Source organism: Apteryx mantelli, chromosome 8 (assembly GCF_036417845.1).
Source record: "Apteryx mantelli isolate bAptMan1 chromosome 8, bAptMan1.hap1, whole genome shotgun sequence".
In the NCBI taxonomy this organism is placed as follows: Eukaryota; Metazoa; Chordata; class Aves; order Apterygiformes; family Apterygidae; genus Apteryx; species Apteryx mantelli.
The window spans coordinates 37,218,631-37,236,068 of record NC_089985.1 but is presented as its reverse complement, the minus strand read 5'-3'; the positions used below and the strand labels follow the sequence as shown (position 1 = coordinate 37,236,068).

At 57.6% G+C, this 17,438-nt stretch overlaps 3 protein-coding genes across 3 annotated transcripts; 2 read left to right on the top strand and 1 right to left on the bottom strand.

Annotated features, from left to right (window-relative positions):
- Positions 1-326: 326 nt before the first annotated feature.
- On the bottom strand, positions 327-5,554 carry CIMAP2 (ciliary microtubule associated protein 2). The gene is made up of 7 exons (XM_067300786.1): positions 5,534-5,554; positions 5,304-5,420; positions 4,657-4,785; positions 4,142-4,306; positions 3,024-3,172; positions 1,856-2,083; positions 327-699 (listed from the first exon to the last, which is right to left on the bottom strand). The coding sequence occupies exons 1-7, from the start codon at positions 5,552-5,554 to the stop codon at positions 603-605; spliced, it is 906 nt and encodes a 301-aa protein (XP_067156887.1). The 3' UTR covers positions 327-602.
- A 932-nt stretch (positions 5,555-6,486) lies between these two features.
- On the top strand, positions 6,487-15,064 carry TTC22 (tetratricopeptide repeat domain 22). Its single transcript, XM_067300499.1, has 7 exons — positions 6,487-7,091; positions 7,829-7,884; positions 9,095-9,210; positions 10,399-10,517; positions 11,475-11,636; positions 13,709-13,861; positions 14,420-15,064. Exons 1-7 carry the CDS (start codon positions 6,525-6,527, stop codon positions 14,948-14,950), a joined length of 1,704 nt encoding a protein of 567 aa, XP_067156600.1. The 5' UTR covers positions 6,487-6,524; the 3' UTR covers positions 14,951-15,064.
- Positions 15,065-15,631: 567 nt separating this feature from the next.
- On the top strand, positions 15,632-17,438 carry PARS2 (prolyl-tRNA synthetase 2, mitochondrial). The gene has a single exon (XM_013961778.2). It carries the CDS (start codon positions 15,669-15,671, stop codon positions 17,085-17,087), a length of 1,419 nt encoding a protein of 472 aa, XP_013817232.2. The 5' UTR covers positions 15,632-15,668; the 3' UTR covers positions 17,088-17,438.

Below are 17,438 nucleotides of genomic sequence, written 5' to 3'. Positions count from 1 at the left end.
ACAGCTTGTAATTAAGATACTTGTGCACACCTAGTTCGAAGGTAGCACGGGACACGTACGTGAGCTCCAGTTGCAGAAGGCTAACTACTTTCACTCGCTGTGCGAGCTATCTCAGAAAGCAGCATCAGCTGAGTTGCACAGGTGGGCCTTGGGGTATTCTGTTGCTTACTGCGAGAACAACGGTGAGTTACAACACGCAGGATGTTCCTCATCACTGCCGCAAGAACAACAGATATATGCAACTTCTTTAAGCAGTGCAGTTCAGTTGGAAAGGAAATACTTAACACTGAATGAGCTGTGCATGCCAGCAAATCTCCCTGCGGAGGACATACGGTTTCCAACATCCTCTCCTCAAGCGTGTCATTTCTATACCAGCCGGGATTGAAGTAATGAATTACTCGGCAGAGAGGTCAGTCTGTTGTTTGTTCAAGGAAGGGCATTTTATTAGCACTGAACAAGACGAGTTGCTTCCTGGTCTTGAATTTTATGCCACTACATTGTAAGTATTTTCATCTACACAGCCTCATCCACTGGTGTGTCTGCAGCTTATTTGCAGTTTTCCTTATTCATAGTTTTCACTGCTTTCCAGCACTATCTTAAGTTCAGAAAACAACAGTGATTTCTTCAGAGGTATCTGGGCAATGCAGAGCAGCAATCAAATCATTCCAGTTGTTTTTAGCAGAAGGCTTGAGCCGCTCACTGTGAAAAGAGGATGCGATTCAATGGGCTCAACTTATTGGCTGGGTTAATCTTGTTAGTCTTAATGAGCACAGAGGTGAGCAGAGCTCTTAAAAGCCTGGCTATTCCCTTGAAAGAACCGCTTTAGCTTGAAAAGTGATTTTGGGGCTAGTGCTGTTTGATCATAGAGATCCATTCAGCGTGTTTGAATTCCAAGTCATGTGCTCATTGTTCAGACTTTTTTATAGCTACTGGAACTGCAAAATTAACAAAGCTGCGCAATGTTGAAAGCTGGATTTCCTTACGCCGCCTCCTCCTCCATCAAAAGATCAGTTAGCCAGCTCGTAGCTGCCCTACTGAAAGCTGCCCTCAGTTATATTCAGCTAAGACAGACTCCTAACTACTCTCTGGAGATTAAGAAAGAAAAACTAGCCAGGCCTTTGCAGTGCTGTTGGCCCTTAGCGCAACCACAGCAGTTTGCTAATCTCGGCCGCAAGCAAAGGTGAAAGCGAAGGGCTATCCCGAGGTCTCTCATTAGGATGGTTCCTAACAGCTCCACAGGGCTTTCATCCCGGCAATTTCAAAGCCCTTTGCAATGGAAGCGAGCCTTGTTAGCTTCCTTCTCCCAATGGTAAACCAAGGCACAGTATGAAAAAGTGATTTTGTTGGAGGCTGCTGAGCAATGCAGTGCCAGCCCTGGGAACGAAGCCCAGATAGCTTGGTTATCAACGCAGTGTCCTGTCCTCTTCCAGGCTGCCGCCTCTAACTCAGATGAAAACTATTTGTCTGCACCTCCACTGCATGCAAATTGCATCCCACAAGATGAAAGCACGGCCACCTTGGTACCTGTAAAGTGCCTTTACATAGCCAGTAATCCATCACCCTTACTTGGTGGGGAAGCACCCAGGTCTCCTCACTTTCCCGGGAGAGGCAGCAAACAGCTAAATTACCTGTTCCCAGAGGCAAGGGTAATTTAGCTGTGGTGGAGCTGGCAAGCATTGCTCAGTCCCAATCCAGTGCTCTAACTACACGATCGTCCCTCTGCTCTTTAGCCTCTTGCATCGGTCATAAATTTTCAGTGACATGCACTCGGTCTCCTGAGACCTGCTCGGAGCGAATGCTTTTCCTGTAAGCCAGTATGAAACCGCTCGGAGCACCCATTGCACACCGGACTTACAGCAAGTAGGCATCCCGCTCCAAGTCGCTCAGGTACCGCCGTGTTTCACACTGGTACAGGGACTGGTACCTGATCTTCCGAGGATATTTCTCGTGTTTGGTGATGTTGTAGCGACCAACACCTACAGGATTCTGGAAGGAGAAGGTCACATGTGGTTCCCCATCATCGCAGAGGCAATATGGGTGAGGCAAGTGAGGGCAAAGGCAGGAAGGCTTCACAGGACCAGGCCTTCAATTGCAAAAAATACAACAACAACATGTGGAATACATTAACAAAACCAGGTCTGTGTTGCAGGGGAGGGAGGAGGAGACCTGTTAATCAGTGTTAGCCCGGGCAGTGCCCTTCACAAGCAGTTCCTCTAAGTCACAGCGGTCTGCAAAGAAGTTGGGCCTGATTAACTCCGCTGGCTCAAATGTGCTCCCCGGTTGCCTACCGCTAGCTATAGTCGAGGGCTGCTTTATTGCAACCTCACCACTGAAATGTAATCTGTCAGCTTCCCCCAGCAATTATAAAGGTGTCTTCATCCTTGACCTCTTTCAAGTTGCCTGTTCCCCACTCAGCCGCATAAAGGAAAGAAGCCACATGGAAGTCTGTTCCTCGCTCCTAGCCAAGGTGGACTATTTAAGACTAAAGCTTTCCCTGTCTGCTTTGAGCCCTTTAGGCTTTGTTCTAGCTCTCTGTGGGGAAGCTGCAAAGATGAATGCAGCTCTAAGAACAGGTACTAAGGGAAGGGCTTGTACCTGCACTAGCGTGTTGCTGTTGCTGCTAGAAGAAATAGTGGCTTTTAAGCAGCAGAATATGTCACTTTCTAGGAGGATACACAGAGCTCCTAGCACCTGAAAGAACTCAGATGAGCAGGTAACCTAGCTGTCCCCACCCGTGAAATAAAGCACTGGTACCTGACCAAGTCACTCAGGTGTCCTTGCTGATCAATGGGGAAAGAAAAGCACCTCCTGAGGTCAATCTATCCTGCTGTCCCAGATGGCCACCCAATGCAGGACATCTCTTGCTCAGAAGGTGCTGAGGACACACCTAAGCTTTAGGTGTCTGAGGCTGAGCGAGGTGTATCCCACCCTTAGCTTTGTCCTCTAGCAGAGGGGCCAGCAATGGCTTGGGGGTGGTCGTGGAGGAAGCTCAGAGCATGACAGTTCCTGTGTCCTTCTCTTACAGCCGTGTCTTTTCGCTCACCTCATTCCCAGCAAAGAGGCAGCAGGACTTTCTGTCAAATCTCTTGGCAGATGACCAAAATGGGGGTTGGCTGAAGTATTCTGACCTCTCAATGGGCTTTGGATCGTATGAGCCCGGCCCTGCAGCAAGCTGCAGCAGAAGGAAACCGCTTACACTTCAGTTTGCTGGTGAAAGGAGCTGCACCACGTCGGAGGACCACTCTCCCAGGCCCTAATGCAGTCCCACATGGTTGTACGCAGCCATCGCCCGTGCACAGGTCCGCGGCTGGATCAGGGCCAGCGGGAGCCTCTGGGGAGCCACACGAGCAGTGACTACCGCGTGCCAGCCTGTGGCCAGCCATGGTTGTCACGCGTTCGGAAGTTGGGTGCTGCCATCTGCCTTCGCTGGTGTCTGGCACCTCCTGCACGAACGTCTCGCTCCTGCCCCCGCCGGAGTCCAAGGCAGCTCTGCACAGCAGCCTCGGTGAGCGGAGACAGCAGGGAAAAACGAGCCTGCCTTCCTCTCTCCGTTTGCCGTGTGGCTGCTAGGCGGCTTTGCTACATCCGTGGCCAATGTCACACTGCTAACGGCTTCTCCAGTCGTTTCCCAAATGCCCTGACTTCCCCTGCAGCTCACTCCGGGGAGCACGGGCTTCTCCGAGCTGCTACCGCTGCCTTTAACAAGCCTATTTCTTCCATAAGGGAGCTGCAAGTGCCCAAGGACCGTGCCTGGAGGGCGAGACAGTGAGATTAGCAGGTGCCAGAGGCTTTTGGTCAGGGCCCTGAGGGCATCGATAGGTCTTAATTGCCCTGGCCAGCCTTGCCTGGGCTCCTCACCCACGTGCCCTCTGGCCAGCGGTCCTGGGGCTCATTTAGGCTCTGGCCTAGGCCCTCAGTTTTGGCCTGAGCTGTGTCATAGGTGACCCATCTCTGTTCCTGTCCATCTCCTGGATGCACTTTGGACCTACACTGTGGGTAGTCTCCTCTCCAGGAAGGACCTGGAGGTGCATGTTACAGCCTGGCCTTCTGCTCGGTCTCAGCCCCAGCTCCCGCCTGGGCTCCCGGCACCGTGAGGTGGGGTTGGTGGCCCGGGACAGGGAGGTCACGCCGTCTCACTCACCGCGTCCCGGGGGCGCTGGCTGAGCGTGGCCCAGGAGATCCTCTCGGCGGGGCGGCCTGGCTCCCTCGGCACGGTGCGGAAGCGCCCTTTCTTCTTGCTGTCCCTCGACGCCAGCTCCTCCAGGAAGCTCTTGACACCACCAGCGCTCAGCTCGGCGCCTTTCCACTGCCGGCGGCAACGTTACGGAGCAAAACCGAGATGGGGCCGGCTCCTGGCACGAGCGGACACAGCGCCCGGCTCCGGGAGCAACGCGTCGGCGCCAGCAGCCCCGAGGCTGCTCAGAGGCCCGGCTGGGGCGGGGGGGCTACACACCTCCCGTGCGCGCTGGCCCCAGCCGGCGGGCTCCGGCCTGTCGCCCGAGAGGAGCTCGTAGGGGCCGCGGATGCTCACCGCCCACCCCAGCAGCTCCTCGATGCTGTTGGGCGGGTTGTAGGCGGCCGGGGCCAAGCGGGGCCGGCAGGGCCGGCAGCGGGGCTGGGGGCCGCCGCAGCGGCGGGGAGGGGGGTGGCGCTTGCCGGGGCTGCGGGCAGGACGCGCTGGGGCATCCAGCTGTCCGTGAGGCCCCGCGAGCTGGCGGAGCGCGTGGCCGACTCCTCGCGGCGGGCGTAGGGGTCCCCATAGGTGCCGGGGCCCGGGTAGCAGTCCTGCGGGAGAGACGGGACGGGACGCGGTGCCCCGACCCCCAGCAGGGCCTCCGCCGGGTCCCCGGGGCCCTCGACGCTCGCACACGCGTGTGCACACGCTCTCGCTCTCTGCTCTCCTAGTTCAACAGCTCAGCAAGGGTCGTCACGGAGGTATCCAAGCCCAGCCGTCCCTTAGGTGCCCGGATGCTGCCGTACTGGTGTGGAAACAGCTGGATCGGATACGTTTAACCCAGAACGTGGCTGGTTTTATACCCCCGAGTGGGGCAGGACCTGCTTTGCGAAGGGACGAGGACTCTAGCTGGTGTCGGGGGCTTTCACGCTGTGGGAGGGCAGCTCTGAAGGTCTCCCGCAGCCCTGCTTTCCTACCAGCCCGTGAAAGCAGCCCAAAATCGGCCGAGCCTTGCCTTGCAGCCCCAGGGCCGCAGGCGCACGATGTTGCTGGGGCAGTTGCGTTCCCAGCCCCAGGGCTGGGCCTGCCGGCAGCTCTCGTGGGAGCCAGGGCGGAAGCCAGGACATACCCTAAGGACATCTCGAAACCTCCTCTCCCTGGTGTCGCAGACGCCCCTGAGGCTCGAGGGCCGCTTCTCCTGCAGAAAGTCTTTGATGCCGTAGGTGCCCGGGCCCAGCGTTTCCTTCTGAGGCAGGAGAGCGGGTGAGAGGGTCAGGGCGAAGCTGGCCTGCGCCGCTCAGGCCCCCAAAAACACATGCGCGCGGGGGGTGGCCGGGATGCATCGAACCCAGCTCTCACCACATGTTTGTGTCTCTTCATCGTCCCCCCGAATGGGAAACGGGGCATTTGACTATGCCGCGAGTCTTTCTCTGCTTCGGCCCAGCCAGACGGATGCTTTTCCCTGCAGCGCAAAGCCAGAGCACCTCTGTCGGCAGCGCCGCACCGGCTCAGAGTCAACCCAAAGCCGGACAGATGCTACAGCTCAACGCTTTTCGAGCAGGGGCTGCTTGCTATCTGGGGAAGCAGCTCCTGTGGGGCAGCCGGGCTTAGCCCCACGCACGGCGGCTGCCAAGGGGGCGGATCGTGGGGCGAGGAGCATCCTGCCCCCGGCTGCGCTCGGCGGCGTCTGCCGCAGCCCTGCAGGGACAGGCACCAGCACCCGCGGAGCATCAGCACCGAAAAGCAGGGATTTGCCGCTATGTTGCATTCGGCGACAATCTTCCTAAATTGCTTCTTCCCACCGAGGCAGATTCTGCTGAGGCTTTCGGGGCGATTTAAGAAATCGTGTGCATTTCCCCAGGGCCTCTTTATTTTGGATTGCCACCGCCTGAGGGCCCTGCAGGGGCTGCGGGAGCTTGCAGGGGGGTAGGTCCGGTCTCCCCCGCGCAGCCAAGCCGAGCCCGGCGGGTGGCCTCACCTCGCTGCCGGTGTCCCGCGGTGCCGGGCGGCTCCGGTGCCGGGTCCTGCAGTGCTGCCGCCGCCACGGCAGCCCTCACCACGGCGCCCGGCCGCCCGCGTGCCCCGTTCCCTAGGGAACAGCTGCAGGGATGCTCAGCCCCGCTCCAGGCCACGCAATGCCTATAGCAATGCCGTCGGGGCTGGTTCTGGCACACGGCAGGTCAGGAAGGGCCCGGCGCATGTCCCCGCGCCGCCCCGGTGCCTGGCAGCCCCAGCGCCGCCGCCACGCTCCTCCCCGCCGGGACTCCTCCCCGGCTGCCCCCGGATCAGCTAAACCAGCCGAACGGGTCAAGAGAGGAGAGGAGCCGGGGCGCCCCGGCCCCCCTCCCCGATGGAGAGCCACGCGGGAGGCGATGGGGACATCGAAGCCCTCCTGCAAGAGCTGGACTACCTCCCCGGCCACTTCCACCTGGAGATGAACCTCAACTTTGAGCCCGGCAGCCCCGCGAGCGTCAGGGGGCGAGACGTGAAGCTCCAGAGGGACAGCCTGCTGTGCGAGCAGGAGCTGGAGACCGGCGGCCAGCCGCATGCTGCCAGCAACCTCCTGGGCGTCTTCGCCTTCCACCTGGACGAGATGGAGCGAGCCAAGGAGATCTTCCTCGGCATCACCCAGGAGGACCCCGACAACCTCAACGCCTGGGCCAACCTGGCTTACGTCTACGACCGGCTGGGCAGCGAGCAGGAGGAGACCGCGTGCGCCGAGAAGCTGGCCCATCTCATGGGGCTCGGCCCCTCTGTGCCCACCGCGGGCGACGCCGGTGCCCGGGCAGCCCGCTGCTTGGCCGAGCAGGGCTACGCGCACGCCTTCGACGTGGGGCTGCTCACCGAGGAGGACAGGACAGAGAAGCTGACCGCCGGCGTCCTCCTCTACAACAAGGCGCTCGCCTACGGGCAGCAGGTCAGCGCGCGGGCCGAGCGAGCCGCGGGAGGACAGTTTTGCGGGGCGGTGGGCGCCAGAGCCGTGGGGAAGCACGCCGACCCCGCTCTCCCGGAGGAGACCGCTGCTCTGCAGCTGCCAGCGATGCAGGGAAGGGTTAAAGCCGGTGCAGCTCCCTTTGCTCCCAGACAGTGTCCTTTGACCCGGCTGCACCTTTCCGAGGTTTCCAAACGAAGGTGTGCCCTCCTTCTTGGCAGCGCGCCTTCGGGAGATCATAAAAACTCAGCACCTGGTACAGAAATACTTGTGCGGAGGGAGAGGGCTGGCTGCTCCGCGTGCCAGCCACGGGGGGATGTGCCCTTCAGCACGATGGGGACGCCGGGCTAGCAGAAAGGCCCCTCGCATTTCCAGCCACTGTCACCGGCTCCCACTGGAGAAGTGGTGCCCTCCAGCCGTCCAACGGGGGCTGTGCGAGGAGGAGAGGGGCTCTGCAGGCCGGACGGACAGGTTGAGGGCCGTACCCCCTCCTCTCCTGGCACGCACAGGGGATGGAGCCAACCCTGGGTGCACGTGCGGGAAGGGGGCTGGAAGGGGGCTGCCTGGCACCTCGGGGACGTCTGCTGATTGAAGCGGGTCCCCTCGCTGGGAGGAAGACCAGCTGGCCGTGCACGTTTTCCCCCATAGCTCCCCCACTCGCTCCTGAAGGCAATTTCCCGGTGTTCGCGATGAGTTTCTCACCCACCTTTTCCCCATTTCAGATCCCCTCGGAGGAGAAAAGGAGCTGGTACTTCACCATGGCTACGCTGTACATCAGGTGAGACACGGTAGCTGCCGGGGCGGGCGCAGGCCACCCCGGGGGAGCGGGGAATGGCCCCGGGCAGCTCGGGGGGCTGGGGAAAGGGAGATCCCCCTCGTCCCCTTAGCATCTCCCCCTCTGGCTCGCCTCGCAGGAGCAGGCTCAGGCACTGAAGCCGGTCACCAGCGCCACACTGAGCAGACCACCACGGTCCGGGCACGCTGCTTTGGCCTGGCTCCTGCCTTTGCCCTCTAGCCACGGACAAGCTGGCACAAGCTGTAGTTGCCCAAGCAGTGATGCATAGGAAAGCCAGACATGCAGCTGCCTTCCAAGGGAAATGACCCAGAAGACCTTCTTTTTAGCGGAAAGAGAGGAAAAGGTGTAGCGAGGGAAGACTTTCAGCCCGGGGATAGCAGCAGCAGCGGCGAGCCCAGGCACCAGGATTGGAGCCATTCGAAGGAGCCCAAGCGTTAGACGCTTTGCATTCAAAAAGCCTGAGCTGTAAGTGACACCCAGGGCACAGCTGGAGCCAGGAGGGAGCAGTCGTGACCCTTATGGGTGCACTGCTTGGTGCTGGTTGCAGCGTCCTGCTCGCGCCGCGCTGCCCCGTGCATCAGGACCAGGCCTGGAGCTGCACCATGCCCCAGCCTGCAACCCAGCCCAGCCTGTTGCCGTTTCCCATTTAACTGCGTGCCTGAAGCAGACCTGGTGCCACACAGCAAGGCACTGGTCCCGCATTAGCACTACTGCGGCGATACGAGTGGCTTTATGACTGCTAACACTGATAAAAGGAAAAGGGATGCTGCTAAAGCAACAGTCAGGGCTTAACCCGGCCTCTTACAAGACCTTCGTAGGGACAAGTTATTTCTGAACTGCTACAGCAATGTTCCTAAAGCAACTACCAAACCTGCCAATGTCTACTTTGGGCAACAAAATGCTGATTTTGGTGCTAACGTCCACTGTGGTGCTGTGAGAGGGGGCTGGAAGTGGAGGAGACACGAGAGAAACCCTCATGCCCCAGCCATGATCCCTGCCCTGCGGCCGCGGGCCGCTGCGTAGCCTTTTCCTTGGGACCCGCACCCAACAGGAAGGAGGAAGGAGGTGCTCGCCTGCGCTCTCAGCAGAGGGTCCACCGGGGACTCCTCAGGTTGGGGCAGGGCACGCTGGGGCTGGGGGAGCCCCGTGGCTCGGCGCTGAGCTGCTTTTCGACACAGAGAACTCCTTGCAGGCTAGACGGCATCCTGATGACCCAGGGACACGAGGAGCACAGGAGGCTGCCCGCCTTCAACAGGACCCTGACGCTGCTCCGGCAAGTGGTCAAGTCCTCCAACACTCACTACAGAGGTAGGAGAAACAGCTTGTTTTAGCAGGTGTGAGAAGTGCGGTGCAGCCCTTCACACCCAAGGGATCTTCAAACCCCACATCTGCAGCTAAGCTCAGACTTACCTGGGGCTGAGCATGAGTAAAACCCATCTCCCTACAAACCTGTAACTCAAGGTGTCATTCATCCATCACTGATGAATTCTGTGTGTACCTAAATCCAAGGTAACCCTGAACCTCAGGTGATGATATGCATTCTTCTGGTTGATTTAGTTACTATATCTTTATCAGTGTTATTTATTTTTATAAGTGTCTTCTGCTCAGCCCTGAAAGCACCTCAGAGTTACATGGAAAGAGTCTGCACCCTGAGTAGCTCCCAGGGAGCAGATGACATGTGGTAATTTTATATCCTCCAGTAACTCACCAATAAGCAAATCTAAGACAAGCTTTGAAATTGCCCTTTTACTAGGTATGAAAATATTGTCTTGGAGTCATGCAGTTACAGTAATGTCACTGCAGGGAATTAAACTACCCAAGGAAGTTGGCAGATGCGTGAGTCCCTCACAAAAACAGGACAGAAACGTTGCAGATGGATGTCGGGGGAATGTGTGAAAGGATTGATGAGCCTACTTCATATTGAAATATACACAGAAAATTCATCTACCAGTACTGTTAGGCAGGGATTCGTCTCACTCAACAGCAGACATCTCCAGTACTTCCATGTATAGGCACTGGAGTAAAACAGGCCCTTCCAGAGCTGGAGTTATTTGACCCATTTCAGGTCTCCATCTATGGTGAGATGAACAGCACTTGAGGAACCATCACATCTTCCACTGTCTATAACCCAGGTCAAGGTAGCTAGCTCACATGTGGACAGCTAAATATGGGCAGACAAATCCACCCCAGCCACTAGCACAGCCTCACCAATAGCCCAGGGCCCGTCTCTCTCCTTGCTGCAGACAAACTCAGGCTGGGTGAATGTTTCAGGTGGAGCTGTTCCCCCGCAACCTCCCAGCTGAGGATTCGCCAGTGCTGTGGACTCATGGACGGTACAACCTGTATAAGACCATGCCCAGGATAAGTCAGGAGGTGCCTTCTCTGATGAAGCTGTGCAGAGAGTCCCCAAGCCCAAATTGCAGCTCCTCCACAGGATGGAGAGGTTTGGCCACTGAACGATTTCCACTTTCACCTGCCCTGACTTGTCTTCCCTAGCCCTGGCCTGGTGCTATCTTGGGATACTACTGGAACGGAAAGAAACATTTTCCACCACCCCAACGGGGATCCAGGACTGTGGCTACTCTGAGACTGACCCCCTCGACTGCTTTGGCAAGGTGCTTTATCCAGCGCTATAGGGCCAGGGGCTGATTTGGGCATCTACCATCCCTTGCTCCGTCCATCATTTGCTTTCCCCCTGATCGCCCTGCCCATCCTCAGTGCTTCTCCTCCTGGTTGTATCCCTCCATGAAGAGAAGCCCCCAGAGCAGAGCAGAGCAGAGACCCTCAGCCCCGCTGTGTACAGGGCACCCCTCCCAGGCCAAGGGATAAATCTGCCCCCATCAAAGCAGTGGGTTTGGTTCCTGCAGCCCAGCTACAACGGGGCCAAGGGACATGCCGAAGGGCTGTGGTTAACCATGCACAAGCTCCAGAGATGAGGGGAAGGAAGGAGGAGGATTAGAGTCAGGACCCCTCCCAGCCCTGTCCGTGGGTCTGGGCACAGCGCAGAGCTTACGTGGCCTGTGGCTGCTGGACAGCCACGGCCCAGGTCAGCTCCCCCAGGGTGCCTGGCATATTTCTGAGGAGATTCGAGGGCATCTGTCTTGGCCCGAGGACATGAGAAGCCAAGGTAGCCATACTGGCCAGGAGCCAAGCCATGGTGCCACAGGCCCTCTTGGTGGGGTCATTCCAAAGATGCCTGACATCCATGAAAATATACCCTCCATCTGCCCCAAAGAGGCAGGATCCAAACAACCTGGGCAAGCAAGTTTGGTGAAAAGCTGTGGGGAGAGCAGTAACTTTATTAGGTTCCCCTGGAACAGCTGGAAAAAATAAAGAACACAGATGAGCTTTTAGGCACATAACCCCTAAGCTTAGCCCTTTGTTCAGTCCTGTCTGTCAATTTAATCAGAGATATCAGCTTTCCCTACAGATCATGTCTCTTGTATAGCCTTAAACCCTCCCAGTTAAAACACTGCCCTGGTGAATCAGTCCAAGATGCTTGTGCCTCTTTGATCAGCACAGCAGGCAACAAGTCACTGATGGAAATGTGTTTGCTTCTGTGGCTTGAACAGGCAATAGAAATAGCAAAAGACAACCCTCCCGTCCTGAACCGCCTGGCAAAAATCTGCCACTCGCTGGGCAAGCAGGAGATGGCCAAAGGGATATGCAATATGGCACTGGATGTCCTAGAGGATCCAGAGCTCAACTGGCAGGCGTACTGCACCCGGGCACAGGTAGGTCACTGCCTCCAAACCTGCCCTTCACACCCATCGCGGTTTGGCCAGAGACACAGTGACGGTGTCCGGAACAAGGCCTGTGCTTGGTAGTCCCCATCAACAACTCCATTAAACACCATTAAATCTACAATACTCTTCCAGCAATCCCTACACCTGGGTTTCTGTGGTCCTGGCAGCTCTGGCCACCTGATTTCTGGAGCTGCAAGGAAACACATCCTCCTGCCTGACAGTGCTGGAAACGTGTGTAATCCATGGAGAGCAGGAAAAAGGCTCTTCAAAGTCTGGTTCTTCTTGCTGAAGAAGTCCCTAAACCAGCCAGGAGGGAGTAGCACACAAGGCTTACTCAATATATGCCCTACTTTTATCTTCTGCCATGTATCTGCTAGACACCAGTGTCAAGGACAGGATACAGAGTTAGATGGGCCCCCGATGTGATCCAAGACAACCTTTCTGATAAGCCCTCCAACGCTAGGACAGCCCAGATTGCACACACCTCTACAAATCCCACCCAGCACAGTCACGAGCAGGTCCATCTCCTGATCACACGCTACTCAGCAACGCTGGCCCAAAACACACCGCACCTGACACATCCAAGGCACCTGGGCAGCTTTCCACACGCCAAATGCCTTCTCTGAGGCTCCTGGCTGTCCTCTAACAACACGCACTGCCAACACGGGTGCTGCTGCACAGGGGCTAATTCAGAAAAACAGTCAATAAGCCTTTGCATTGGGAAGCTGTCTTTACCAATGAGACAAAAGGCAAGGACATGCAAGAGTAATTTGGATTCTCAGGGCATCCCATGAGAAGGGTAAGCATGGTCTGTGAGCAGTCCAAGGGGTGGGTAGATCCTCTTCCAACAGAGATCCAGTCCTCCTCTGGTCTGTGAGACAGCCACTACATTTTACCACAGAGAGTGAATTTGTCTTGCTCATTTAATCATGGCAAGAAACACCTAGGAAGAGGTAATTACCTGATAAAACAGCAAAGGCTGGCCTGGCAGTGAAGTCACTATCTACAGCCAGGAAATCTGGGCCAAATCCTGGCTCTGGCACAGAACTGCTGAGGGACTTCCCTCAGGTCTCGCTGGGTCGTTTTACATGATGCTGCATCACTTTGCAGAACTGACTCAAGCAGTTAATGACCTTAATGCTCCTAAATCAGTCAGGAGCATCAAAAATGTGCCCTTTAATCACTTGATTTTCCCAATTCCAGACTTCTATAAATGGGAGTGCACATTTATGTGTATTTCCCATTAAAGAAGAATCATGAAGATTTCCTCAAATCTCATTTTTAAATAAAATAAGGGCTCATTCTTGCTTTCTTATATTTAGAAAGGATTACTTAACTCCCCATGAAATGAGGCTCAGTGAAGTGAAATCTCCTGCTGTAGTGGAGTACTTCAATATGTGCTTAGATCCGTTCTTCAGAGACTTTTAATTTCCTTTGAGCTTCAGCTACAGGTAGGAGGCTGAAAAGTGCAGCATCAAGGTGGTCACTGGTTGCCAGGTGACATCTAATAGCTTGGACTTGAGAAAGCTGAAATAAGACAAAAGCTTTTTATTTCTCAGCCCTTATTCGGGGACGCTCCCTCTACAGCCGAGCAGTTCAACCACTGAACACTTTAGGGCAAACTGCCCCCCATGTCACCGGTCCTGAGATGGAAGGGGTAGCAAATGACCACAACAGCCATCACGGGCATGCAAACAGCACAGCGTTACTCTGAGCTAGTTGCTTTCAAAGACCTCACGTTCACCAAGAACCGAATGTACAGCTGAGGTAGATGGGATGAGCAACATCCCAGGGGCCTGCACCGCGTTCCCCACACAGTGCTGCTAACCACGATCAGCCCAGAGGCATGCTTTAGACACTGGGGTGCTGGCACTGGGCATGATGGTCTGACTGGTGCAAGTGGAAAGAGCTGTGGGGTTGTGGCCCGGCCGAGGAGCTCACCTGATGCACGGTGGCATTTCATACTCGCATTATTACTTGTTAGTACCTGCCTTGTCATCCATGCATTCATGCTACAACTGGGCACTGAAGCAAGCTGATGAGTTTCCTCTGGTCTCCAGATCCACATGAAGCTGTACCTGCAAGACCTGGAGCGTGCCAAGATGGGACTGGCCCCCCCGCCTGACAGGAGAAAGCTTACGCGTGCTAAAAATGACCTCAAGAAGGTCCTCAAGGTTCGTCCGAGCCTGAGGACAAACCTGGACATGGGCCAGGTGAGGACAGGCACAGCATACCCCCAAAGAGATCCCGGGCAGCTCCTTGCAGTGCCTCCGGGTTTTCATTAACTCTCAGCCACAAAGACAGACCACAAAGGTTGAGGGCTAAGTTTATCACTCTTTGGATATGTCTCTACCAATATGTCTGGGTTGGCCACAGAGTCACCCTCCTCCAGCCTAAGCCATATGAGCCCACACCAGAGCTGGCTCCTCTTTGCATTTCATTGCCAAGGGCAGCTCCTCGAGGAACTAGCCCTTGGCTGCCTTTGCCTCCGGTTCAGCTCTAGTTAGGTGCAAGCAAGGGAGATGGTGGGGTGCAGCAGGGCCAACGGTGGAAATGGACAGCTGAGGGATTGCTACAGTTAATGTCAGCCTTAGCTAGGAAGAAATTCAGAGAGCTTACGGGAAGTGAAGAGCCACCTGGAGCCAGGTAGTGGGAGGCATTAAACACAGGAATGGGAGTAGGGCAGACCCTAATGAGGACTGTCACCTTCAGAGGCAGCTGTTGGTCTGTGTTTTCTCCTGACAGCCTAATTTTGTCCTGCATTCCTCCAGGTTTATTACTATATGAGCGTGGATGCTATGCAAGAACTGTTCCTGGTGGATGAAACTGCACTGAACAACGCCTTGGCTTTCTTGGCCAAAGCCATGGAATTCGACCTGGGCGAGACCATACCCGAATTACAGCTGTTCAGGGGCAAATGCCTGTGGCTTAAGAAGGAGGAAACACAAGCCATGGAGTGCTTCAAGCGGGCGATCGAACTGGACCACGTGAGCTCCACCTCCACCGAGAGCTTGCGGTGCCTGCTGGAGACCCTGCTCAGGCTCTTCAGCCAGAGGCGGCTCAACAGGGACGTGCTAATGCAGGAGGTGGAGCTGTGGGTTAAGGTGGCCGAGGAGAAATTCCCACCGCCGCGGGTGCAGCAGGAGCTGAGGGTGGTCTACCGCAACCACACGCTGGAGGTGATGGAGCTCTCCAAAGCCATGATCGCCCGGGGCAGGACGGAGCTGGTGAAGCTGCTGTTCGAGACGATGAAGACGGATCCTTCCAAGGCCAAGATACGTGAGCCGTCACCGCCCCTCTGAGTGCCTAGGGGTGGCTGCAGTCTGCAAAGGGGGTCTCTCTCGGGAGCTGTCGGGACCCTTTCAGTTTTCTAAAACTTTATTAATTAAATATATATAGAGAGAGAGAGAGAGAAACGCCTCGTAAGAGCCCCGTTCTTGCTCAGGTGCCTCCTGGCGCTGGCGGCCACCCACAGCCAGCCCCTGTCCACGGATGCCCCCGCCTGCTGAGGTCGCTCTGGACCTCCAGACCGCGTCCGTGGCGCAGTGACACGGCTTGCAGTGACACGGCTTGCAGGGGAAGGTTTCTTGATGCCGTTACCGCTGGGGCTGGGCCGGGCCGAGGGCGGCGGACAAGCCCGGGGGGCGCCGCGGCCCCCGCAGCGCCCCCCGCCGGCCGCCATGTCGGGGGCGAACCATCGAGGCTTGAGCCTCCCGGCGGAAAGAGCGTCCCGCGCGGGTAAGGACCGCCAACTTCCGGAATCCTCCCGCCCCGGTGGGCAGGCTGCCGGCGGGGAGGCACCACGTGACGCGGCGCTCTGCTCCTGATTGGTCGTGGCGGCGGGGCGGGGCGCGCGGCGCTTCCGGCGGGCGCGCGGCGCGTGTGGCGGCGGCCGGACGCGCCGGGTCCCGGTGCCGGTGCCGGTGCCGGTGCCGACGCGCTGAGCCGGGCCCCGAGCAGCCCCCTGAGCCGCGGAGCGCGGGCCGCCCCCACCCCCGCCGCGCGTCGCGGCGAGCGGCCATGGAGGCCTTGCTGCGGCGGCGGCGGGGGCTGGTGCCCGCCCTGAGCGCGGCGGCGGGCCGGCTGCGGCGCGCTCGCAGGCTCGGCCACGGCGCGGCCGGGCGGCTGCTGGTCTCCCGGCTTTTCCAGCCGCTGAGCCTGCAGGAGGGCGGCGAGGCGGGCTGGGAGGCCCGGCCGGGGGGCGAGGCGGCCTGCAGGAGCCAGAAGCTGATGGTGCAGGGCGGCCTGATCTGCCCCGCCGGCCCCGGCTGCTACCACTACCTGCCGTCGGCCGTGCGGGCCATGGAGAAGCTCGTCGGCCTGATCGACCGGGAAATGCGGGCCGTCGGCGGGCAGAAGCTCAGCATGCCCAGCCTGAGCCCCGCGGAGCTGTGGCGGGCCAGCGGCCGCTGGGACCAAATGGGCCGCGAGCTCTTCCGGCTGGCTGACCGGCACGGCAAGGACTACTGCCTGGGGCCCACGCACGAGGAGGCGGTGACGGACCTGGTGGCCACTCAGACCAACCTCTCCTACAGGCAGCTCCCTCTCCGCCTCTACCAGGTCACGAGGAAGTTTCGGGACGAGCCCAAGCCCCGCTTCGGCTTGCTGCGCAGCCGGGAGTTTTACATGAAGGACATGTACACCTTCGACGCCTCCGAAGAGGCGGCACGCCGCACCTACAGCCTGGTGTGTGACGCGTACCGCCGCGTGTTCGAGGCCCTGGGCCTTCGCTTTGTGCAGGTGCAGGCGGACACGGGCAGCATCGGGGGCACCGTGTCGCACGAGTTCCAGCTCCCGGCCGACATCGGTGAGGACAGGCTGGTCCTGTGCCCCACCGGGCATTTTGCGGCCAACGTGGAAATGATAAGTGCGGAGCAAACGACTTGTCCCACGTGTGGGGAACCACTGACCCCAACGCGAGGGATCGAAGTGGGGCACACGTTTTATCTGGGCACCAAGTACTCCTCGGTGTTCAATGCCACCTTCTACTCTGCCGAGAACAAGCTCCAGCTGGCAGAAATGGGTTGCTATGGCCTGGGCGTCACTCGCATCCTGGCGGCGGCCGTCGAGGTGCTTTCCACGGAGGACAGCATCCGCTGGCCAAGCCTCATTGCCCCCTACCAGGTCTGCTTCATTCCCCCTAAGAAGGGCAGCAAGGAGGAGAAGGGAGCCGTGCTCATGGAGCACCTGTATGACGACCTTGCTGAAGCCGTGCCTCAGCTCGCCGGCGACTCAGTGCTGGATGACCGGACCCAACTGACCATTGGCAAAAGACTAAAAGACGCCAACAAGCTGGGTTATCCGTATGTGATAATAGCTGGGAAGAGGGTTTGTGATGATCCCCCTGTGTTTGAGGTTTGGAGTCAAAACACTGGCGAGGTCATGTTCCTCACCAGGGAAGGTGTCATTGAGTTGCTGAGTAAAGTGCGGGTCCCTTAAAATCGCGGTCTCTGAATCTGTGATCTCTGCTGCACTGAATGTATCTGAAGAGCCCCAGGTCCTTTTCAAGGAACTGCAGGAACTGCGTGTACCCTCGAGCCACTTACAGGGTGAGCCCCTGGCCACGCGGGGCAGGTGGCTGGTGTCTGCCCCGTCGAATGCACAGAGCAGCAGAGGCAGCAGCACGGGAGAGGGGAGAGTTTTCTTTCAGCCTCTTTCAGACGGTGAATTATTGAATGCTGGATTTTAAGAGGGAGAGAAAAGAGGGCTCTTCTCTTTTCTGGTGAACACAAGAGCTCTTTTCAATGTGAAAATGCCTTAGTGCTATGAATCTGCAGGAAATAAAATGAA

What these genes read in the sequence shown, in the direction of transcription:
- CIMAP2 (XM_067300786.1), bottom strand. Translation starts at nt 5,554, where the DNA reads ATGAAGAGACACAAACATGTG. An exon ending in GGTTTCGAGATGTCCTTAGG is followed by an intron (nt 4,786 to 5,303) that starts GTATGTCCTGGC and finishes TCTCTCCCGCAG; the next exon opens with GACTGCTACCCGGGCCCCGG. An exon ending in GTGAGCGAAAAGACACGGCT is followed by an intron (nt 2,084 to 3,023) that starts GTAAGAGAAGGA and finishes TTGCAATTGAAG; the next exon opens with GCCTGGTCCTGTGAAGCCTT.
- TTC22 (XM_067300499.1), top strand. Translation starts at nt 6,525, where the DNA reads ATGGAGAGCCACGCGGGAGGCGATGGGGACATCGAAGCCCTCCTGCAA. An exon ending in CGTACTGCACCCGGGCACAG is followed by an intron (nt 11,637 to 13,708) that starts GTAGGTCACTGC and finishes TCTGGTCTCCAG; the next exon opens with ATCCACATGAAGCTGTACCT. An exon ending in CAAACCTGGACATGGGCCAG is followed by an intron (nt 13,862 to 14,419) that starts GTGAGGACAGGC and finishes GCATTCCTCCAG; the next exon opens with GTTTATTACTATATGAGCGT.
- PARS2 (XM_013961778.2), top strand. Translation starts at nt 15,669, where the DNA reads ATGGAGGCCTTGCTGCGGCGGCGGCGGGGGCTGGTGCCCGCCCTGAGC.